At 39.8% G+C, this 24824-nt stretch overlaps 1 protein-coding gene across 2 annotated transcripts in view; it reads right to left on the minus strand.

Moving 5' to 3' along the window:
- Positions 1-8053: 8053 nt before the first annotated feature.
- The window catches only part of Gc (GC vitamin D binding protein), a 29051-nt gene continuing 12280 nt past the window's right edge, over positions 8054-24824 (minus strand). The window contains exons 5-13 of one of the 2 annotated variants that reach the window (XM_050149841.1): positions 24450-24582; positions 24077-24171; positions 21855-21984; positions 20620-20822; positions 18962-19091; positions 18408-18505; positions 16960-17092; positions 12252-12311; positions 8054-8213 (exon numbers count right to left, since the gene is read on the minus strand). In XM_050149841.1, coding sequence (XP_050005798.1) covers positions 12276-12311; positions 16960-17092; positions 18408-18505; positions 18962-19091; positions 20620-20822; positions 21855-21984; positions 24077-24171; positions 24450-24582 — 958 coding nt within the window. In that variant the 3' untranslated portion in view covers positions 8054-8213; positions 12252-12275. The remainder of the gene's footprint in view (positions 8214-12251; positions 12312-16959; positions 17093-18407; positions 18506-18961; positions 19092-20619; positions 20823-21854; positions 21985-24076; positions 24172-24449; positions 24583-24824) is intronic. The other variant, XM_050149842.1, reaches the window with a different exon arrangement.

The following is a 24824-nucleotide window of genomic DNA, read 5'->3' on the forward strand; positions in this document are numbered from 1 at the left end:
GTCGATCTGAAATCCTCTCCTGGCCTTCGCAGACACCTGTGCCTGTGTGCACACACTGTTCTAACCCTCAGCATACATGGATGTCACTAAGTCCAAAATACTTTTGAGAGAGAGAGAGAGAGAGAGAGAGAGAGAGAGAGAGAGAGAGAGAGAGAGAGATCGAGATCTTTTAGGTTCAATGTTCTCATGTTTTTATCATGACACATTCTTCTAACTATTTTCAGGTTTGGGGGACTTCATTTTGGTGGAAGTTAGTCATCACCTTGTTTTAAGACAAGTCAAAAAACTGTGGGTGTAATTTGCATACTTGTTAAATCTATTTTCCTTCCTTCTTTCCTTCTATCTTTTTATCTTTCTTCCTTCTTCTTCTTCTTCTCTCTCTCTCCCTGCTCGCTCTCCCTGCTCTCTCTCTCTCTCTCTCTCTCTCTCTCTCTCTCTCTCTCTCTCTCTCTCTGTTTCTGTCTCTGTCTCTGTCTCTGTCTCTGTCTCTCTCTGCAATGCTATGGATTGAATCTGTGGCTTTTGTATGTTAGGCAAGCTCTATTCCCAATGGAACAGCTCCCTCTCCCAGATAAATCTGTTTGGATAGGTGGTTAGGGCTTTATATTTGTTTCTAGTGGGAAGGCCACTCATGTTCTTTATCCATTTCAGTATCTCCAAACTCTAGCCCTGTCCCTGTTTCTGCAGGCCCTGGTATAAAAGCATAAAATAAGGGTCACACAGTACATATCTAGACATTTACATCTCCCTAAGTGGGCAAATATGCAGTGGCAACAATCTGGAAATTCAAGTTTCAAATCCTTAGTTACTTCTGAGCATCACACCCCACCCTGTGTGTATGTGTGGTGTGTGTGTGTGTGTGAGTGAGTGAGAGAGAGAGGGGGGGGGAACAGAGAAAGACAGAGAGAGAAACAGAGACAGAGAGACAGAGAGGCAGAGGACAGCTTTTGGGAGTTGATTCTGGATCTTCACAATGTGAGCTATAGAGATCCAGCTCAGGTTGTCAGGGTACCAGCCCCTTCACAGCAGGGCATGAGTCAGCCTCCAGTTAATGGCCTGTCTCTTTCTTTTCTAAGTCCCAACTTTGCCCATCTCCATGAGGACTTTACATGTAATCCCAGTGTCAACCTTGACCCATACACCTAAAAACTCTGTCTTACAGACTAAAAAGTGCCTCTGGTGGCCTTGGTGTCTAGTGTTGTTCACTCACAGTGAAGAGGAGGCCTGTGCAGTGGCTAGAAGCTTGCATGGAATTCTGTCTACTAAAGTGGAAGGAGGAAGAATGGATTCTTAAGGGCGGCACTTCTCTAAGGATGTCTGGACTCATTGGGAGGGTCCTTTCTAGAGGGAGACTGGAATAGACTTCCCAGGGTTGCCCAGAGCTGGTGCTCTGTCTGCATTTAACATAGGGGTGGGTTGGGTGCTAATATTCCTTTTTGACACTAAAGACATATTCTTTTCATTTGCTGCCTGAGGTGGTACGGAGGTGACTTTTCTATTTTGGGAGTAAAATGAACTGTAAATCATGAGAAGAGACATCTCCTTAGAAATCTCTTTCTGTTCTGTTCTTCCCACACCATGCAAATAGGCACTCAAGCTCCCTATTTAATGACAGTGGAGCAACCTTAAATAGAATCTGGGCAGTGGGGGAAAGAGATAACCTTTAGTCACAACCTCGCTTAATACAGTTAGCTGCTTTAAAACCCACTGCTCTTGAATTTAAAAGAAAATAATGTATTGATTTAATTATGTGGGTAGGGATGAAAGTTCCTAATTATGCAAATCTCGTCATCATTGATTGTTGCCGGGGTTTCTGTCCTGCCCGGTTCCTGCAATAGTTAAATCCCAAAGAAATCACACAGAGGTCTACATTAGTTCTAAACTGATTGGCCCATTATCTCAGGCTTTTTATTAACTCTTATAACTTATATTATCCCACTATTCTTGTCTATGCTAGCCACATGGCTCGGTATCTTATTCAGCGAGGCAATCACATTTTACTTCTTCTGTGGCTGGGTCACGACTGCAGACTAGGATTTCCTTTTTCCCAGAATTTTCCTGTTCTTGTTGCCCTGCCTCTACTTCCTACCTGGTTGTCCTGCTTATACTTCCTGCCTGGCTACTGGCCAATCAGCATTTTATTAAAATACAATTGACAGGGTACAAACCATTGTCCCACAGCAATTGATATTGTTTACAATTTATGTAAAGGATGAAAGGAGTCTGATCTTAAGGAGGTATGGTGGGGATGGGGTGTGTTATCTGAACCTTATTCCTAATTTGTTAAAGTGTGCACTGGGATGAGTTTATAGGGCTTTTTTTTTTTTGGTTTGTTTGTTTTTTCTGGGTCTCAAATTCTTGAAAGGTGATAATGATGGGCTTGTGTGTTTGGGGTGAAAAGGGAGATCACCAGTGGATATTGCTCTTGCTGGAGGCACCCTGAGAGACCGCTTTTCTGTGCCTAACCCCAGCCATTTGCCATTCCTCATGCTGCAGAGTCTAGAGTGACTTGTGTCATAGATAAACTTCTGAGATAATTGGAATTTCTTTTTACACAAGTATTTAGACCACAGCATGCCTTAGTTGTGTTTCAGGGATAATAAAAAATGAAAGAACGAGAAGAGTTGTGTATTTCTTTTCATAAGTGGTGTTATACCCAAATTGTGATTGATGACAATGCTGCCTAAAACCATTTTCACCTGCCGGGAACTTGTCCACTATATCTCTGATCAAGACCCAGGGAAACGTATTGCGATGCAGCTGTGGCATTAAAAACTGACTCTGGGATGGCCAGTGAAAAAGAACAGTGAACTTATTTAAATCAAATGAATGAAGTGTATGAGATCCTGCCACCTTGTGTTCTGCCCTCTTTTCATCAAGGATTTCCCCAGCTCCTTCAGCTATTCCGTTTCCCAACAGTCAGGCCGTGTTCAGGCGTGCACACACCCTAAGACGGAAGCGCTCGCCAGTGTCCTACTCCCATTAGTGAGCACAGACGTCATTCCAGTTGATACGTATTTTGAATTTCACCTTCATCATTCCTGTCCCCACACAACTTAGGGAAGTATTTGTTTCCCATTTGTTTACGTGTTTCAGTGAATTGACATTTTCAAGGACACTGCCTTAGAGAGTTCCCAATCAATTCTGTTTGAGGTAGGAGCCCTGTAAGGTGGCTAGGATGCTGGCAGGGTTGGCTGAGTAGAAAGGATTTGTGAATCTCTTGGAAGTTGGACTTGGAGAGAATTTCCTGGTATAGAATGCTTTCTCCCATCTGTGCACATCAAAAACTTATAGCATATAGATTCCTTTGGCTTCCACTATGTTGTTTTTCCCCCAAAGCAAATATTTCTGGGAAAGAGAACAATAAGTTGAAATCATTTTAAATTATTAGACCAATTTGGATATTAATATCAAATGTAGTAATACAAATGCATTGAAAAGAATTGAAGATAACAGAAAACTAGGGCACTATAGCCATGTATCAAAGCACTAGGATCTATGAAGAAGTTTGAGTAAAGCAGGGTTGCCCACAGTATTAGGGAGAGACCAAGGCTAAAGGGAGAGGTGCCTGAAAGCTACCATTGGTCTCCTTTCTGTTTTCCCAGGGAGATTTTTCAGAGCCTGATTGGTAGACAGTGGCAGTATGATTTATTTTTAATTATGTGATATGTCATCTTCCTCTCCCTTTAGCCCCTGGTAAGGTGGAGTCTTCTGAAGTTGTAGAGCAGGATATGGAACCGAGGGGAGTTGGGTAGGGGGTTGGAAGTGTGTGTGAGCAGTCTGGGATTGTAGGTCAGGCTTAAAGGGGTTTAGCAGGCAGTGGGTGGTGTCTTCCCTGGGGTTCCTAGAACTGCTCTGGCCTCCAGTACAGTTGGGGGCGGGGCTGAGGACCCTAGTGTGGAGCTCAGGGGAGGGGTGCAGTCTAGGAATGCTGGGCAGGATTTCACTCCATGTGATAGGACTTGGGTTATCTTCAGTCTCTGTGATGAATATTAGATGCGGTCACAGGTTGGAGAAGACTATAAAAAGTGAAGTGTTAGTATTGCCTTAAAATATTTGTTTTTAAAAAATTATCTTAAACTGGTCAGGAATGTTGTCATTGTTGTGCTGGGAATTGAACCTAGGGCCCTGCATGCTAGGAAGATGCCCTACCACTGTCTGTCTCCCTGGACAAGAAGTTTTATCTTTTAAAGACAAAATGGATCTAATGCTTTAATCAGAATTTTAGCAGTCTCAGAAGCAAGAAGTAAAAAATCTGAGTGGAACAATCTGGTCTATGTGTAAAAAGTGATCAAACTGAAAATAAAATGAATCGCAGATAATAAAAGTTGAAAATTTCTTTCTAGCTCCTTTTCATGCTTTTGTAAACAGTGTTGACTATTAAGATCTGCTTTAACATATATTATATGTTATGTACACATATATATATGCACAGCACAATTATATAAATGTTAAAACAGATCTTAATAAAACAACCAACACCAAACCATACGTGTGTGTGTGCGCGAATAAATATGGGTGCAGGTTATGAAACTAGAAAGGATGGTGAGAGGATAAAACGAGGTATTAAAGAAGTAGGGAGAACAGACTACGTATGGCATGGAAGCTGAAGGGTGGTTACTGAAATTGGAAAGGTACCAGGCAACTAGGCAGGCCACGGGGACTGAGAGAAGAGGAGAGGGGAGAATCCACAAAACAAGTTTGTCTAATAATTTTAAAAATAAGTAAAATCTAGAATAATGAAAAAGATCTCATTTCAGAATCCCTTCCTGCAGTTACCTGCATTTAGACATGTCATCCACAGGGTGGCGGCAAAGGGTTTTATTTGAAATAGGCAAGTTCTTTGTAGTCCAGCATCCAACAGCAATCCATTCTTCTGATATTGAACACTGATGAGCCAGGCATTTAACTTAGACATTAAAAACTTTCTTAAGGGCTTGAAAAATATAAAAACCTCCACCGCGACCTAGAGACAAATAGCAGATACTTACTAGTAAGCTTACGCTACGGATAGGGCGCTGTTGGAGTGGTGGGAGGAGAGAGCAATTGTAATTAGGCGCCTTTCTAGTGGGATTTTTTTTTCTCAAATCTTGGAAGAAATAAACAAGGATGAATCAGCCTTTGGAAAAGGGAATATTTTTATTTGATTACCCATGATTGGGAATGCTTAGTGTAAGATCAAGGTGTCACTCTGTCATTAAGGGGAAAATGCTGAAAACGCAGTAGCAGCTACATTAACAGCAGCCGTATCAGTTCCTCTTTGCTGAAGTGTGATCAGCCAACAGGTGAGAGCCATGAATTGGCTGTTCTCGGGGTTATGGCCCTACAGTGAGTGTGACTCGGAGGTGATGCTTGGGAGAGAGGAGTTTGTATTCCCATACAATTCTCCATATGATGCTAATGTGTTGTGTGAAGGGGGACCAGAGACTTAACAAACAACCTCCCAAACCCTTCTTTCCAAGCCCTTGCTTCTGTCTAGCCATCTCTTTCCCAATGGAAACTGATAAATGTCAAATCTGATCAAATTCTCATGTTACTTGGGATTACCATCCTTGAATTAAATGACATAAATGTTTTCCCCGTGTTTCAAAAGCTAAATCTCCAGAATAGGGAACTTTGCTTCTGAAGAATTTTGTGATGAGGTAACAATAAACTAATTCTTGTGGAGAGTGTTTAGGATCATTAACTTCACGTATAAGAACCATCTGTGCGATGACCTAAGCATCCAGAAAGCGTGTGTGTGTGTGTGGGGGGTAGTACTTCAATACAAAAGACTTTACAAAGGACAGCAACAAAGAGTGTGCCTGCCAGTTGAAGTGTGTACATTAGCCTGAGCAGGCTTTGGTGAGAAATTGGTGAAAGACAGAGATAGATGTTGTAGTGTGATTAACATTTACCATGAGCCAAATTAAAGAAGATGGACATCCAATTCGTTGCAGGCCTTAAGACAAGAAACAGAAAGTCCCAGGCATGGAAGGATTCTACCTCATCTGTAGCATGGAAGTCCTCCCTATGGATGGCAGACTAACCAGCTTCACAATGGGATAAGTCAAAGCCTTAAAGCCAATCTATCTTGTCATTTCCTAGGAGAAACCTGGTGTACAACTTATATCATCTTTAGAAACACGAGTTTTGTTTCCTTTCTATACAGTGAGGACTCAGATAAAGTTGACAACTAAAGTTATAAATCATTGAGAGCTTATAAAAATTATCTCTTGGAATCATCTATGGTTGACAGTAAATGAAAATGAGAAACCATCCCTTTTGTTGGACAGCTTAGGGAGTCCCCTAACAAGCCGACTCCTTCAAAGGACGTGGAACAGCAGTGGCGTGATTACAGTCAGAAGATCGAACCGAAAACTCCTCTAACAGTGATGGAACACTGGACTCAGTGATTCTCAGACACAGTCGAGATGAGCCCGATAAAGCCAGTGAAAATACCATTTCACTCAGCCACGCCAGATTTATTGGCTACTTAGTGCCAAAAGTGCTCAGTACTCAGTTCTATCTGATCAAGCATAAAAATACTTGAGGGAACTGGAGCAGTTTGCAGCAGTTCATGCGTAAATAATTTGTGAATGCGATGTCTCATCTAAAAATAGGGCATGATTTCTCGGAAATTGACAGAGAGTGATTCTGGGCAGTACTCACACAAAGGGGCCGGTAGGTAAATAAACTTGAGAAATGGTGACTTATATACAGTAAATTATGGCTTGCCAAAGGAGAGGTAAATTTCCCAAACAAATTTGATTCAAGAATCTGTCCTTCAAACATGCCCACTCACCTTCCTTGGGATGTTAATTGGAGGTCTATCTGCCCTGCTTTTTGCTTCCTATGACCTTGAACACTAGCTGTTTGTGTATTTATTTGTTTGTTTTGTTTGTCTGTGTGTCTCTGGCTGTCCTGGAACTTTCTCTGTAGACCAGACTGGTCTTGAACTCAGAGACCCACCTGCCTTTGTCTCCCAAGAGCTGGCATTAAAGACCTGCACCCCCACTGTCCCGCTGAGCACTAGTTCTTTTTGGGGTCTGTCTTCTCATATTTTGTCAATGATCTGCTACTTGGAGTTATATGAAACTTTAGTAAGGCTTTGTTTTCGTGAGATAAATTTTCAAAAGTCTGAAATGTTGTCTATCTATGGATAGTTGGTTTTTGACATTGTGGCACCCAAGAACTGCATTTGAAGTTAATTTCTCATTTTGGTACACCACACAAGGTGCAGACGACAACTGGCTCATTCCCTTGGTAAAGGTGTAGGTTCTTCACTTGGTTTGAACGATGACATTCTCCTGCAGGACTTAGAATATTGGCAGGTGACAGGGTTGATTGCTCTTAACTTAATTCCCATTATAAATGGTAGAGAACACTTTCCGTTTTTACTGTATAACTATATCTGCAATGAGGTGAATTCGGATTTCCCAGTGCAATTAACACTAGAGAAAACTTTCCTTGGATTTTATTAGCTTTACAGATATATTTGCTCCAAAAATATATCTGTCTTCCAGGAAGAATATAGAATCAGGGCACCTTCATTTTCTCTGGGCAAAGAATGTACACATAGAAATTCATGAGTATTGTAAGTACATGGTAAATCAAGCTAAGCTGAAAATATGTGATATTCTAGAACTTACCCTTCTAAATGGCTCTCAGGAGCCTTTTGCAAAAGTAAAAGCCTAAACCAAAATTAAAACAAACAAGACACCTAAACCTGTTCCTGCCGAGGAGAATTTTCATTTGCAAGACAGATAGATACTACAGAACTAACTTCTACAGTGAGCAGCTGGACATGAGGGGGTGGACCCAGGAGGTGTTTGGTCTTTCTTTTAAGAAGTACGATATCCCAGGCTGCCTGATAGCAAGCAGGCTAACCTTTAATGGTACCTACAAAGTCTGAAAAATAGTCAGAGAATGGAGTTGAGCCCGCTGGGGATTGTAGAGTTGGTGCTAATGTTGGGAGTGTTTTAGGGAAACGCAGAGATGGAGCCAGAAGCCTGGCTTCTTTGCCTGGTGAGAACCACAACGAATCTGAAGATCAGCATCACATCACTCTCCATTGTGCTTGGGATTTAAACTATATTTCAATTTTTTTTTATTCATCACAATCATTGTAGCTGGGAAAAATAGAATCATCTTGATGGTCTTCCTGGAAGCTCAGTGGCTTGACTCAGATTTGGCTACCAGCGACTGTTTTCCAGGGTGGTCCGGTTCTAGGTCTGAGAGAAAATAGGAATAAATGGTGCATTTGAGAAACATCAGATACATACAAGACCATATTCATTTTATGTTCATAGTGACCATAAAACTGTCTGGCATGACCCGTTCATCCTTTATTTGGGGTTGGGGGAGGCCAGAATTTAAGAAGTTCCCAATACTCAAAGCAAAAATTTATCCTTATTGCTAAGCCTAGGTGCATAGTACAAAATCCAGGGTGGGCTGTGTGACTGTCTATTCTATGGGAATAATCACTGTCAGAGCAAAAGAGAAACAATGGATAAATGAGCTGTGGTTATGGTTTGGATGTTGACTATCCTACAGAGGTCATGTGGTCCTATGCTGACAAGTTTTATGTCAGCTTGACACAAACTAAAGTCATCTGAGAGGAGGGAACCTCAATTGAGAAAATGCCTCCTTAAGATCAGGCTGTAGGCAAGTGTGTAGAACGTTTTCTTAATTAGTGATTGATGGGACAAGGTCCAGCCCTTTGTGGACCATTCCTGGACTGATAGGTCCTGGGTGCGATATGACAACAGACTGAGCAAGTCGTGAGGAGCAAGCCAGTAGGCAGCACTCTTTGATGGCCTCTACATCAGCTCCTGCATCCAGGGTCTTTCCCTGCTTGAGTTCCTGTCCTGACTTGCTGTGACGATAAACAGTGATGTGGAAACGTAAGCGGAGTAAACCCTTTCCTCCCCAACTTATTTTGGTCAAGGCATTCATCACAGCAGTAGAAATCTTAACTACACAGGTTCCAAGGAAAGAGATGGAGCCTCGGAGAGGTGCAGTGAAGTTGGAGGTCTTTGGGTCGTTGAGGATATGTGTGTCACACTAGACCGATCCTCTCTTTTTCCCTTTCATCCTAACTATGGGCAATTTAGTGTGCCCATGTTTCCCACCACTGCCATCTGACACCTGCCTAGAGGCCTAAAAGCAGTGGGACAGCACAAAACTTATAGAATGGAATACCTTCAACAGTGAGATGAAGTTAACCTTTTTTTTTTTTTTTTTTTTTAAATAAGTTTATTATTTTGGGCATTCTGTTACAATTATGAAAAGCTGGATATTAATGCTCATGGTCATGGAATTGAGAGAGCAGTTCAGTGATTTTTACTTGAGGAAGGCACTGTTGAGTATGAAATGGGTATTTTTTCTGAGGTTTGTTGTTTTTGCTGTTGTTGCTGTCAGGTTGTTGGATTTAATTTTTTGTATATTTACAAAAAAAATCTTGTTTGTATTCTAGCAAAACTCTTTTGTCCTTGTTCTTTTTCTTTCGTAGGATATCAGGAAGAAAATCTTCATCTTCTACTTGGCTCTCTGAGTTTATGACTTGGAGAGAGGACGTGACAGAACATAGGAGCATGCTCTTAGTGTCATTTATTAGGTCTCTGTCACACTGCAACAGTCTGTGCAGGGTGATTCCTCTATCTAAAACATTTTCCACCTACAAGCTAAAGAAACACCGTTATCTTGGAGTCCAGGGAACAGTAATTTAATTTCTTTCAGGGAAAAAAATGTCATGCTTTGTAAGATTGAAAATCTTATTCCTTCCCCAGTAGAATATCAGTTTGGGGCCTTGAAGGCTTGCCTGAGATCATAAACATCAAGGTGAATATTCCAGTTATGGAAACTCTTTTAAGGAGTCATTCCACTAACAGGATTTTTTCCATGGTACCACAGAATTTTTTCCTGGAGCCCAAGAATCACAGTGTACGGGTTGTTATTTGAAATTTAATAGAAAAGTTTATACCATAGTATTGTATTCTAGACATGATGTCTCAACCATGTAACCTTGTGCAGAAGGTGGGATTCTTTTTCAGTGCCAAAAAATCATTTTGATACAATTGACTATTAGTAGCTCTTCTTCCCAGATTGTGTTCATGACCAGCAGGACATGGCTAAACCTGACTTCAAAATATTCAATTCAATTTTGTAGAAATGTATGCAAGAAAGATATAAATGGTTTTTGATTTTTCTATTCAGATGATCAAAATGCATTCCAATGATCAAATAATTTGAGAGTACATAAGCTGAAAGATTATTTAAGGTTAAAGAAAAATACTAATTGAGGGGAAATGGCACAAAATACCCATAGAAGATGGAGTTAATTATTATCATCCAGATTAATCAGTATTTTAGAATTGTCATAAATGTGTTACTGTGGTAAAATTGACTTTATCTCTTGATTTTGTAAGCATTAAAATATTCCTGAAAGTTGTTAGATTAAAAAGAACTCTCTTAAAATTTATTAGTTTCATGTTACTTACTTTCTGTTCAAAATATTCTTTTTTTTTCACTTTCCAAACATCGCTTTTATTTGGGGATCCCCTGCAGGGGGTCCGGGAGAGCTTGGCATTTAGGCTACCGGGGGCCAGGCACTGGGGCCACTGGGGCCTGCAGCTCGGGATCCCCCTCCCTATTTCCCTCTTCCCTCCAGACACAGAAGCTCACTCATTGCCAATACTGCGCCCGAACGCTCTGGAAGCGTCTTTTACCCACCCCTTCTCCAGGTTTTCTCTGCTCCGCGCGCCCCGAGCCGGAGGCCCCGAAACTTTTAGTTTCCGCAGCCCTCCTTTTGTGTCTCAAAATATTCTTATATAGTTTGTGTGTATGGGGCACTCATGGACTATGATGCATTTGTGTGGAGGTCAAAAAACAACTTGTAGGAGATTCACCATGCTGGGCCAGGGGATCAGCTGGGGTCGTCAGGGTTAACCACAGGGCCCTTAGGTGCGGAACCATTCCATCTAACCTACTTAGCTTTCTTAAATGGTTATTTTCTTCTGGTTCAATGTGTCCTCTGAGAGACTAAAAGTATTTTCCTAAAACTTTAAGAAAATGTTCTCTGAGTTACGGGAAAAAACAGCTTGGTGTAAACAAATTCAAGCAGAAATGATCTTAAGGCTTTTTAAACAACCCTGACTCTTAATTAAAGCTTCCGATGACTTGAAGGTGGCTTGTGAAGAAGCCATGATGTACTTGAAGTTTCAGTCTATGGAGATGCTTACTTTATGTACATATTGTGATAAAGGGAGACTGTGTTCACTTAAATAGAGGTGTAGATAATGTATCAGCAATGGTTCAGAAGACCATGAATAACTTGTTATTTTGACTTTTATTTTTCAGAAGGTAGAGAATTTACTTTGTTGTTAGTCTGGGTTCTGAATTTTAGGAGTTGAAGCAACAATGGCACCGAACGCTCTTGCTAGTGTCCCTGCTGATATTTGCTTTATTATGTTTTAATAGACACTAACGCTGAAGTAGATGCTGAAGGTCTCATTTATAAAGGATGAAATGCAAGCTGTAGAGCATACAGATCAGTTGGCTCAAGCTGGCAAAGACAGATAACTGGAGTGGGGATTTTAGTTTAGATTAGATGATTCTAGAGATGAGGTGTTTTTTTTTTTTTTTGCCTAACTCCATAAAAAACCTAACACAAATCAAAATCATTGTTCACAACATTTTAAAAATCTCAGCTGTAATAATTTTTAACGAACACGATTGAACTGTCAAAAAAATCTTCTGTGGAAATGTGCAGAGTTGAGATCACCTTCAGATTAAAGTGTGGGTTATGTACAGTTAGAGTTTTGCAGACTAAATAGATTCATTGGTCATTTTTAAATGTTTGAAAGCATAATATCTGAAGAAAGCAGGTAGAACTCTAACTGGAGAACTCTGCTGTGAATCTTAAGGCCGGATGGCCCCATCCTTAACCTGTTTTCCTCTTGATGTGCACCAGGATCCCTCCCATGACATTTATGCTATCATTATCCTGGATAATGGTATTATGATGGATAAAGTACTAGGCTGGGTACCCGAGAATCTGGAATTAATCTATAAATATGTCAAAAGTTACCTGTGTATTTCTGTGAGCACTGAAGCTTTCCTCCAGGCTTAGTATGCTCAACTGAAAATTGAATTGGAATGGATAATAAATAGGATAGAGAAATTGGCTAAAGTTTGTGTTCTATTCTAAGGTTTATAAAATTCGTGATAAAACTCTGGATTCTTTGATGATGTGTGTTAAATGTACTTACCCCAGACAGTACATATGCACTGTATCAGGACTGCAGGATGTCCTTCATTTCAGCATCAATCTGGTGATGAAAAAGAATGCTCCACAGTTTATCAAGCCCTCTACTTGTAGGCTACTAGGTCATGCAGAATATGCACAGCATTTTGAAACCTTGTCAGCGGGGCTAAGATTATAATGAAAACACATGTTTTTGTTGTAATTTTCATTAGCCATGCTCTTATTTGTTTAGCTTTGTATAGCCCCGTCCACAGTCGGATAAGAACAACCATAGAATTTAGGACATGCTCATTAATGGATGAACAGAACAGTTAACAGAGGAGCTGGCTTTGTGCACATAGAGTCCTGGAGGAGCTGATTATTCTATTCTTAACCTTAAAGCCTGGTGAAAGAAACACGAAATCAGGTTAGTCATTATCTGCACACAATGGGTTGAGGGAGGAGAGCAAGTTTAAAGTTTGGAAGGTTGAAAGTAGTTCAGGAGAGTCTCACAGAGGCATGGAACTGTCACAGGAGGTCTGGCTGCAGGAGAAATCAAGGATCAAAATCTCTTGATTGTAAAAAGAAAAGAAAATCAGACCTTGGTATGAAAAAAAAAGAACCATAGGAGGAATATATTAACTCTGTGTTTTTATAGAGGTTATTGTGACCTCAGCATAGAGATGGGATTCAGCGCGAGGCAGGAGAATTAGCCTGGATGTGGGAGGTCAATTGTGCAGATGTAATCCAGAAAATGAGGACCAAAAATATTGAAAAATATATAATAGGGACTGGGGAATATCTAGAAGGCAGAATTGGCAGGACTTAGGATTTGATTTTATATATGTAGAAAAAGATGAGAAATTAACTATCACTAAATTTTCATTTGGAGACAGTGGGTAATTGATGCTGATATGATTCATGAACTTGCAAAGCAAGAAGGTTTTAGACGGGAGAATTTTGGTCATACTGAGTGTGAGTTTATTGTGTTATAAGCAAATCTCTTGTTTTATGTATTTTACCTATGCAGTTCATTAAAAAAAATGTAAGATGAAGTTCTAGTTTTTGAAAGCTATTATTATAAACCATATAGGACAATCAACAAACACGGGCCAGTAGTTAGTCATTTATAACAATCAAATTTGTAGATTTGTTAGGTATGTTTTCTAGGTAAAAGAGATATATTTTAGACAGACAGTTTTTAATTACTTGTATAAACTGGACATGCAGGACCCACAGGAAAGGGACCAGTGAACTTTGCTAGACTACAAAAGGCAGGATGCTCCACCAGGGTTCCTGCTTCACACAAAAAAACTGCCAGACATTCTGCAGAACACAGAGAAAAGCGACCAACAAACTGCTAATATAGGCGAGACAATCTTTCAAATTTCTTGCTTTATTGAAAAGTCTGCCAGATACTATGGTCCTGTAAGCTGAAGATGGACGCCCCAACATTGCAAAGGAACTTTGGGTGACTGTCCTGGCAGCCAGATGTCTTTTTTAAATCTAGAGGTTTTGAAAGTCATTTGCAATGCATTTTTTGTTTATCTAAATAATAGTATATCCTTCTGGTGTCTTTGTTGAAGTTGAAGACTAGATAGTTATAGTTGCAGTTTTACTTATTATATATGATAGCACAAAAGTTAGTTATAAAATTTTGGATTTCCTAAAATAGGGTAGATTATGGAGTACTTTCTTTACATTTACCAGACACAAATTAATTGGAATTCAGTACATTGTGAATGTAACCCTTACTTGATAATTGTTCTTACTGTGTACAGGGGACTATTATTTTCAGGTGTGCGGCTTTTGTTTACACTGCATTTGCTTCATTCTGTGAGCCTGTGTTACCATGCCTGTCTAAAGCACCTGATGGTCCTCATAAAGAGATAAGTGGCCCACAATGAGGCAGGAGCAAGGAGAGGCGGAGCTTACAGGCAGAGGTATAACAAGAGAAATGAGGAGGAGAACAAGGAGCAAGAGAAGGAGAGGAGATCAGGGGCTAGCCACCCAGTCAGTCCTGGAGAAAAATCCCAAAAAAGGTATACAGAAATGAAGAAAGATAAAAGCCCAGAGGGAAAAGGTAGTTGGGATAATTTAAATTAAGAAAAGCTGGGAAGAAACAAGCCATACTAAAGTCAGGCATTCATAACTAAGAATGAGTTTCCGTGTGTGATTTATTTGGGAGTTGGGTGGTGCCCTTCCACAAGAAAAGTCAAAAGAGCAAAACAACATGCAAGAGGTAGCCATTTAGACACTGATGACACTCACAGAGAGAACACTCAAAAGCATCATGAACTTGAAAATCAAAGACAAAGAGTACAAAATGGAAATTTGAGGAATGAGTAGAGAATGAAGGAAATATGAGATAGACCAAGACAGGAAGACCATAGGCTAACAGAAAATGGCAGCACAGATGCAACAGAAAGTGTGTTAAGGGGCTGAGAAGACAGCACAGAAAGTGCTTGCCACTTAAGCACACGGACTTGGATTTGACTCCCAGAACCTGTCTGCAAAGCTGAATATGGTGGTGTACTTGAAATCCCAGACTGGGAAGGTGCAGATGGGTGGGATCCTTGAACTTGTTAGCCAGTCGGTGTAGCCTAATCAAAATGTGTGTGCATCCACGTAGACACCAGAATACATATATGTGCATGCACACATGAGCACACACACAATACACTACTTCAAAGAGGAAGGAGTAGTTGTGGGTACCACATACATGTTTACAGAGGAGGCCCATGGGGACCGAAAGATGCTTGTCAAGGTTAGCCAGTGGTATGGTCTAGCTTCTGGTGTACAGTCTCAGCAACGTTCTGACACAAGAATTGAGTGGAAAGTACAGAGAGTCAGAGGACATACTGTTTAACCAAAAAATAATAATAATAAAAAGAGAGAAAGAAAACTCAAAGGAAGTGTTTAAAGTATCATATTTGCTAGTTTTGATATAATAAAAAACAACTTTAGTATAAATTCGAAAGATTTAGCAAAAAGGATAGGGATGGATTCAAGGAAAAGAGTCCGATGGGATTTAGAGTGGATACAACCAACCAGATTAATAGCTAATATTTTAGCAACAGTGAGTTTGGATTTTCAGTCAGTAACAATTTTTTTGGCATCAAGACTTGGCTTTTTGTCATAACTAGTGAAATTGGAGCTGCAGCCTATGACAATGGCGTGAAGAAAAGCCTCAGGAAGCTAACACGAATAAACACATGGTTTCCAGAACAGTATAGGATTCATTTAATTTGGTCCATTCATAACACATATTTTAATGTATATAGTTATTTTAGATTGTTCTATAAAATGTTTACGCAGAGAGCTATTGATTCTGTTTAACATGTCATGTGATCTTTGCTGGGAAACATGCTAACCTAAAGTGGGTGTGCCATGTAGAGTATGCACTGGGAAAGAGCAGGTGGAAAGCAAGCATTGCTGACATTTGTCAGCTGAACTCCTACTTGGGCATTGGCTGCTGTTTCTGTTTGCTAAATTATAGTGAGCAACTCCATCAGCAGTTTTCCGACTCCATGAGGCAGGTGCGTTTTGCTGAATTATTCTCACCAGGATCCAAAATGGAGTGGGGACATCAAAGGTCTCAGAACTATCATACCCTCCAATTAAGGCAAAAACAAATGCAGTGTGGCTCTGACTTTGGTCTCTTCTAAATAACTTAAATGGCTGTTGGAGAGTGATAGGTACAATGAGAAATGTAAGCAAATGGGATCCTGTATTCTGACAATGACCAACACATGCCTTCTGGTGGAGTAGCGTGGGTGCTGATTTGTTGACTGAGATACAAGTAAAATCATTCAGTGTCTTGGAAATCAGTGCCTCTCAGGTATAACATCAGTAAGGCAGTACAGCTAAACTGGGCTCCCTTCTCTAATATCTCAGTCTCTAGAGAGACAGAGAGAGAGAGAGAGAGAGAGAGAGAGAGAGAGAGAGAGAGAGAGAGAGAGAGAGAGAGAGAGAGAGAGAGAGAGAGAGAGAGAGAGAGAGAGAGAACACACAGTATAGCCTTCCACTGAAGTCTACAGGAGCCACCTTTGTGGTAGTAAATAGGGAGATACTACACTACATACAAGGTTATCTTTTGTGCAAAGTTAAAAAATAAGTAATGATGTAGAGGCTATTTCAAGAAAAGAGAGAAGAGGAAGGGACAAAGGAAGAATATGAGCCAAGTGATAGTGTTTAAAAGAAAAGTTGATATTTAAAAATGATTACCACGTAACGTTAAAAAATATTTCTTCATAAAAATAATTCTTATGCTGAATAAACACTTATGTGACCATTTTCTTATAATATTAAAACAAATTAAATGTAGTATTTTATAGTTAAAATACAAGATATGAATTTATCCCATTTCTCTACAGGTATTTCTGTTCATCAGCCTACCTGCCTGTATGCATGTATATCTGTTACTTAGACACACACACATGTAAGCATGTCATAAAATGCTATAAAGTTACATGGGCTCTGTGTAAAGTGGACTCTAATACTTACACTGTTTCTTCTTTCAGTCTTAGAACCTGTTTCTGAATTTTAACCTATAGATTGAGTAAAACCTGGAAACGATTTTTCTTGCTTTCTTAGTGAGACAACCAGCAAGGTCACCACCACCCCAGGACAGCCTGTCTCGTGCACACACTTCAGGAACGTTTAGAACAGGGATGAAACATTGGTGCTCTGGAACCTTTTTGTGCTGAGGGGCAGAGGCGAGGCTCTCCTACCTGCGAGCTGCAGTAGAGGGGAGGTGAGTTTGTGGAGCAGCACTTGGAGGCGAAGTCTGAGCGCTTGTCCACCATGTCCTCCAGCTCCCCTGCAGAGGCGTTGGGTGTTTTCGTCCTCAGTCGCTCTGCCAGTCTGAAAAACAGCTCTCTGTTAGGTTCTGCTGGAGGTATTGTAGGGTCACTGCTTAAGCAAGACGACAGCTATTTCCCAACATGTACAATGGACGTGGAAATACACGCCTGTCTCAGGAAACCTTATTTGTAGAATGGATTTTCGGTGAGCCATGGTGAGCTTAGAATTGAAATCTATGCCTCACTCAAAGTCATACAAGCAAACATAGAAATTGCCACTGAATTTGAAAGCCAATCACCCCCCTTTTGGTAGCTCATTATTTCAGCATAAACGATGCATTTTTCTATTTCTCCTGGCTTGTCACCTTTCTCCAATGTTAGGTTTCAAGCTCCTTTAGAATGTCACCTCCACGGGACGTGATTTCAGTTTTATGCATTCTCTTTGCTGTTGTACAGTTTGCCGGCTTGGGAACTCACTATGTGGATATGCTGAAATAGGAGTGGGGTCCTTTGGCCCTTTTTCTCAGGGGTTTTACACCTTCATTTTTAAGATGGTAACAGGATTTGATGCCTCTCACTGTTTTCCAGCTTGCACTATCTATGATCTTGGTGCCATTTCACCGCCACAGTGGCTCACTTAGCGTGATTTGTTACTTTCTTCAAGAAATACACTCCTAGACCAGTGGTGAGCAGTAAGGGGAAAATGGGAAAGACACTTCCAAATCCAGGACTTTCACAAGCTAAGGAGGATTTCATGGAGGTCATCGAGAAGATGCCCTATTCTGGGATTCTTTAAGAAAATCTTTTTGTGAATCTGTGTGCTTACTTGAGTCCTAGATCCCAACTGATTTAAAATGGAAATTTATTAAGCAAAGTGGAAAACACCACAATCTTTTTAGAGATTTCCCCCAAGAACCCAGTACGATGCCTTTCATTATTACGACCAATTATTTTATTGCTAATTTCTATTTACAGTGAAATGCTTCCTCTTCCCTTTCATTGAGAAAATAACTGTTGTATTGTCTTGTTGATAACTAGCATTTTTACTTCCAGTTCATAAGGATCACATGATAAAGACCAAGCCAGCATGAAAATTTGGTTCTTGGAGAACAAGCATTGGTGGGCAACTGCAGGGGCATGAATATTGACCACCTATGTGCCCATGTCTCTGTTTTGAGTCAAATCAAATATAACTGATCACTTATAATTTATATTCTTGTGGCCGTGTTTTAATTGGCTAACTTTTAAAACTGCAGCCTTCTGTATCGTCCACTCAGGGCATCCTGAGTTTTCAGTTTTGCTTTTCAGTCACAGAATTAGATAGACAATCAGGGCAGACACATTTGAAGGATGAAGCCACTAAGCCAGCCACTTACTTTTTCTTGTACTCAGTAAATGTGTTCTCAGAATAATCTGCACACATTTCTTGCCCCCTTTCAATGAAAGAAGTAAGTTGCTTCTTCAACAGGGGACTCTGTAAAAAAAATATTGCACATCAACATTCCTTGTATGGAAACACTGTCCTAGTGAGGACATTTGATCAGAATTCCAAGTCCCTGCACCAGGTATCAGCAAACAATTTTTTTTTTTACATAAAGCCAGTTAGTAATTACTTTGGGCTTTGAAGGTCATATATGATCTCTATTATAGATATTCCACCCTAAATAGTTGTGGTAACAGATGATGGACAAACAGCATGCCTGGTGGTGTTCTAATGCAACTCAATGGCCACTGTAATTTTAATTTTATTTAATTTCTACACAATGAAATTTCGATCTTCTTTTGACTTTTTCCCCTGAGTAAGTGCAAGAATACCATAAGCCATGTTTTTCATTGTTAACTTGTAGGGCAAGCGTGCCAGGTTTGACCCATAAGCTCCAGTCTGCAATTCTGACTTACACTGTTGATAAAGAAGCTTAGGGAAGTGTACCTGAGTGCTGAAACAGGCCGCGGAGTCCTGGGTTTCGCAGCATTCCCTGAGGGACTTGAGGGTGGTCTCCAGCACTTTGCTGAGGAATACTTCTGGCAACTGAGTACTTCTGCTTAGTTCAAATGTATACCTGGTGTCAGGCAGAAAAGGAGAGGAGGCTTTTCAAGATGTGTCTGTGGTTCAGAATCGGAAATGGGACCCATCTACTGTCTACTACTATTCTACCTGTCTGCAGGGGCAGAACTGGCATCTTGTTTCTGATTGTCGTGTTGTTTTATTTGAGACAGTTTTACTCTGCAGCCCAGTTCATTCCGTAACTCACAGTGGGGGTGAATCCTTCAGCCTAGGGCCCTCCCACTTCACTTTCTGCCTCAATCCCCCTAGTGCGGGGTTGCAGACATGGACCAGTATGCCTGGCTTTTTGGTTCTGTTAATTTATTTTAATTTTATTTAAAACACAATAACATCTTTCTTCCTTCCTTCTCATTCCTAAAACCCCTCTCATGTCTCTTCTACTCTGTCTCAAATTCGTGGCATGTTTTTCTGTAATTAGAATTGTAACATGAATATGCGTGCATGTGACCAAATAAAACCCACTGAGTTCATTTACTATTGTTTATGTAACTTAATTTAAAAATGACTTAACACAAACGGACTCCCTATAAACTGACTTTAGAATAGATGTCATCTTCATAAAAAGATTTTATTAATGCTTGGTTTAATAACTGTAATATACTATATATACAACAGAACATGTGAACATATTTTTTTACTTTGAGCTCATATGGACATGTCCTTTGTGAGAGCATAACACAGTTCTCCCACAGCTAATGGTAGCTGGGTACCTCAGAGCAAGTTTTTTTTTTTTGTACAAAAATGTACACAAAATAGTTCACTCCATCTTATCTATGAACTTACCAGATTAATTAGTATTTATAAGAAAACTGCACTTTAGTTTTTGTTTTGTCTAAATTCTATTTATATAGGTAGCTGACAGTCTAACCATTTTTTTCAAGCTGTAAATCAATTTTGTGAAGTGTGAAGATGTTATATATATATATATATAACACATTGTGTATTTGCTTTGATTCTCCTTACTTAATTGAGACAAGATCAGGTTTTGCTTGTCATCAAATGATTAGTCTCTGAAAGCTTGATAAACTTTCATTTGGTTGGTGTGAGTGTGGGTGTGAGATCTGGAATAGAATATGGTCAAACTGGGCAACAACATGATACATGTTTACATTGCCATGATATATATTACATGATTTGCATGGAACATCTTACTGTACTGAATGTTTATCTAGATGTATTTCTTGCTGGCCGTCTCTGTGCTAAGTAAGGCAGTAATATCATTCCCAAGTCAGCTAAAGAGAAATCTAGGTCAGAAAGGCCAAGCCCCTTCTACCACTGCACACTAATCTCAGGGGACAGACTTAGGAACCACAGGCTCCTTCCTTATCCAAGTTTAACGGCTTGGAGTATTTTAACATCAGTTAACAAATACTTAAACTCCACAGATGCCATATAAAGAGACTTGCACTGAGAAGAGGGGCAGCTTGCTTTCCCTTGGTCTGATGCCCTGTGGGGGCAGAACATACCACACACTGGTCTGGTGCCCTGTGGGGGCAGAACATACCACGTACTGTTCCACTTACTTATCCATGACTTGAGTGGCACGCTGACCACACAGGTCTGTCTTTGTGGGCAACTTGATGGCTGGCGATTGAACTGGTTCAGCCGCTGGCATGAAGTAAGTGCACATAAAAATGTTCATGGGTGTTTTCTCCTGACAGCACTCTTCAAACTTCGAATTCTTTGCGGACAAGTTGTCACAGATTTTTAACGTGTGTTCAGGCAGCTACAAAGAGAATGGTGAAGTCGGGCAGTTAGTGTTCTTGTTGGTCTAACTAAAAAGAAAACATAGACTTTCGAACCCTGATATGATATTTACAATTGTCAGTGAGAATGCCCTTAGAAAACAAAGGGATGGGATACGGTGCTCAGGAAGGGAGCTTGTTAATACATGAAAGTTTATTGCACATAAGTCTGATTTCACATTGAGAGAGAGAATGCTGTTTATGAAAATTCCATATTGAAACTAGTACTTCATGCTAGCAAAAAAACCCAGAATAACTTATGCTTAAAATAATTAGGATAAAGTGAATACTTAGCTATAATGCTATAAAGCATGTCATTGTTTAAAATGCAATAATTGAAGATTAGTTAAAAATATGATGCACCTGGGGAGATGATGTAATACAGACAACTGACAATCCCATGTAGTCCTACTGACATCATGCATCATTATAGAAAAGCAACTATACACACAATCGTGTGGTTGTAATGGAAAAAGACTACACAGCACAATGCAACCATGCTAACTATGTCAATAAGATCGTGGAGACTGATCTTCATCTAATGTAATTACCTGAATTTGCATCAGCGAGAGAAAATTATGCAAATTGAGAAAGTAGAAAAAAAAATCTGATGTGCTTACCAAATTGTACAAAGTATAATAAAAACATTACCAGGCTTGGATAGTGTCAGCACTAATAAGACTTTATGCCATAGCCCAATTTTAAATTGTGTTCAATTTAGATATAATACTGGAAACTATAATTAAATTTAAATAACCACGTGTGGGTAATGGATACTCTGCACAGTACAGAGCTTGGGAATCCAGGAATCTTGTCCTTGTATGCATGCGGATTTTTGTCACTGGTTGGGTGTCTTCCAATGAGTCTGGGAGTCAGAGTTAAGAATGAATTTGTACTTTGTAAATGCATGTGAGGAGGACAGAACAATGCACAGGAAAAGCAGCCGAGAAGACTGGCGGTCTGTTCACAGGACGCAGTACATCACATGATGGTGATCACGTGAACCACCTTACCTCTTTGGCCATGCAGTCCTCTGAGGTGGACTCACAACATCTGGACAGGATTTGAGTAAGATCTTCAGCTAGTGGCAGAACAGCCTCCAGATTGGCAGTTGGCACTTTTTGGGCTAGTTTAATGAGATGGCTAGATAATTAGAAATGAATTTGTTAGCTCAGTCATATCCTTACCTTTCTAAGTTTCTTAGTTTTCATGGCAGACATGCTAGCGCGAGGAATACTGTAGTCTCTGGCATCAAGACATGAATGGAGCACACCAGCCATGTGATCTGTGCTACACAGCAAAACTACAGTCCTCAGGATTTAACCATCCCCAGAGAAGGTTCCTAAACATTCAGCCCCAAGACAGGGCTTCTCTTTCAGCCAGATGCTCGCACACATTGGATGGGAAGCAGTCCATTGTGCCAATATGCAGTCTTGCTATCTTTTAAGATGTCTTAAAAAAATCACTTCTAGCTCAGTACTTTTGTCAGTGAGTTATAGAATGTTTTGTGTATCCTGAATCCTACCTCCTTAACAAATACATTTTGCCAGTGTCTTTCCTAGTTGCCTCTTCCCTTGTTGATTGTATCCTTTTGATAGAAGTTATCAAGTTTGATACAGTTGATTTTGGTTTTGCTTTTCTTCTGTTTGTGAATCATATTTATGGATCATTGTCAAAGCCAATACTTTGGAGATTTCCCTATTTTCTTTGATGAGTTTTATAATTAGAGATATTATATTTAAGTTTTTAATAGGTTTTTCATGGTGTGAGGTAAGGATCCAGCTTCATTCTTCTGCATGGAGCCTCTAGTTTCTCGACACTGTTAGAGAAATTGCCTTCGCTCTGCTGCATCTCAACACCTTTGTTGGAAAGCGCTTGACCAAATACACTGATTTAGGCCTTCTATCTGCTCCAGGGTCTACATAACTCTTCTCATGGTAACATCACACTAACTTGACTATTTAAAGCCTCACTGTTGCTTTTTTTCACAAGTGTCTTGTTCACCTGGAGTCCTTTGAGGTTCCCTTAGAATAACATTAATTTCTGGATCGCAGTGAAGTTTGGAGCTCAAAGTCCACCACATGGCAGCTGTTTCAACTCAGGTGATGCTGCTGGAAGGTGCTGGAAGCCTTGCGAGATGGGTCTTCTTCTGAAGTCTTTGGGTCATTGGGAATTGACTTCCAAAAGACATAGTATAACCTCCTCTGTCTTCTTGCCATTTGCCTCTAGCTAAGAGGTGAGTGGTTTGCACCACCATATGCTTCCATCCAATGCACCACCAGAGGCCAGAACAATGGGGCTGGCTTACTATAGACCAGAACCTTAGAAGTTGCAGATAGAGAGTTCTGTGTATAGGTTGATTAGCTTTGGGATTTGTTACAGTAATGAAAAAAAAAAAAGCTGATTAACAAAGACTTTTTTCTTTAAAAGTGGCATTATGGTTTTAAGAGATTAGACTAATTACATAAATTACTTTAAATAGTCCAACATTTTACTTCATTTATTATTTTTAATATTTATTAATTTACTTTTTTGAGACAGGGTCTCACTATGTAGCCAGGACAAGCCTGGAGCTTACTATGTATCCTAGGTTAGCCTTGAACTTATGACTGTCCTCTTGCCTCAGCCTCCCAAGTGTTGGCATTGTAGGTGTGAATCACCTCACTTGGCTAGTATGATACTTTGATAACTTTAAGTCTTCAAACCACAAGCAGGGAACACCTATCCAATTATGGTACCTTCTTTCATACTTTTATAATAATGAAAAGTATTATACTTTTCATTGAGCATGCTTTTACAGTATAATTTTGAAACAGTGATATATTTTACATTTATTTACTATAGTTGAAATATTTTCCCTTCTATGAACATTTAGGGAATGTCTAAATTTCACTTATTGGAAATATGGCAGCAATATTTTGAAATTTAATCTTTATTCTCACCAAATGCTAATCTCTTTGAGTCAGTTCCTAGACACTAACGCAAGTATAACCCAAATTTAATTAAGCAATGTGCATGCTGGCTCTGTATTGTGATTATGTGTATGATACTTGGAAAACATGCTTTCTCAGTGTACAAGAAGCATGGAGGAAGGACTAGGGCAAGTGCCCAGGTATTTGTGTGGTTCTTTAGTGGACCGTGTTTTCCTGCTTCTTTCACAGGTGTGTTTCACGGGGTTACAGAGGGTGAGTGAAGGAGCAGACTTCTAACCTTGGAGATGGGGTGGGATCTTTACCTCAGCCTGGATTTCTCCTTTCCATACGCAGCATATTGGGAGCAGACTCTGTTCGACATAGTGGTGAGAACTGACAATTCTTTAATCTGGAGCCTCTAGAAAGTAACAGGGAGAGAACTATATTAGACAATCAAAACCAATGGCACGGAGTGTGCATAAGGAGCAGAAGGGATGTTTTAGTTGCTTGACATTTAAAAATCAATATGATGCTGAGCTCCTTAATGGTATGAATGTTTTCCAATTAACAAATGCAATGAAGTTATTTTAGAAACTTTTGCTAATTATAAAATCCCAACTTCCAGCATTATTTAACAGAAATGCCAGTTTACGAAGGAGAAACAATACATAGCTGTAGTAGGTAAATGGAGCCTACCTCCTTCAAAAAGCACACAGTTGGGCTCGCAGAAGTACAGCAGGATCCAACCATAGAGAGATAACTCTTGGTGTAACCGATTAAAAGTGGCAGAGGAGCTTGTCCGTAATTACTGGAATATTCGTATAGAAATCTGGGGGAGAAATGGGATTGATTAAATAAATGATAGGAAAACCAAATCGAACTTTTGTTAGTATTTTAGTTAAGAAAGCATATATTTTATATTGGTTCATATCTATTATCTATGTATCCATCTATCTATGTATCTCTGTATCTATCTATCATCTATCTATCTATCTATCTATCTATCTATCTATCTATCTATCTATCTATCTATCCATGTACTTATCTGTCTGTCGATAGTGTGTGTATGTA

This window comes from Alexandromys fortis, unplaced genomic scaffold (assembly GCF_014885135.2).
Source record: "Alexandromys fortis isolate MF-2015 unplaced genomic scaffold, M_Fortis_MF-2015_v1.1 scaffold_0, whole genome shotgun sequence".
Lineage (NCBI taxonomy): Eukaryota > Metazoa > Chordata > Mammalia > Rodentia > Cricetidae > Alexandromys > Alexandromys fortis.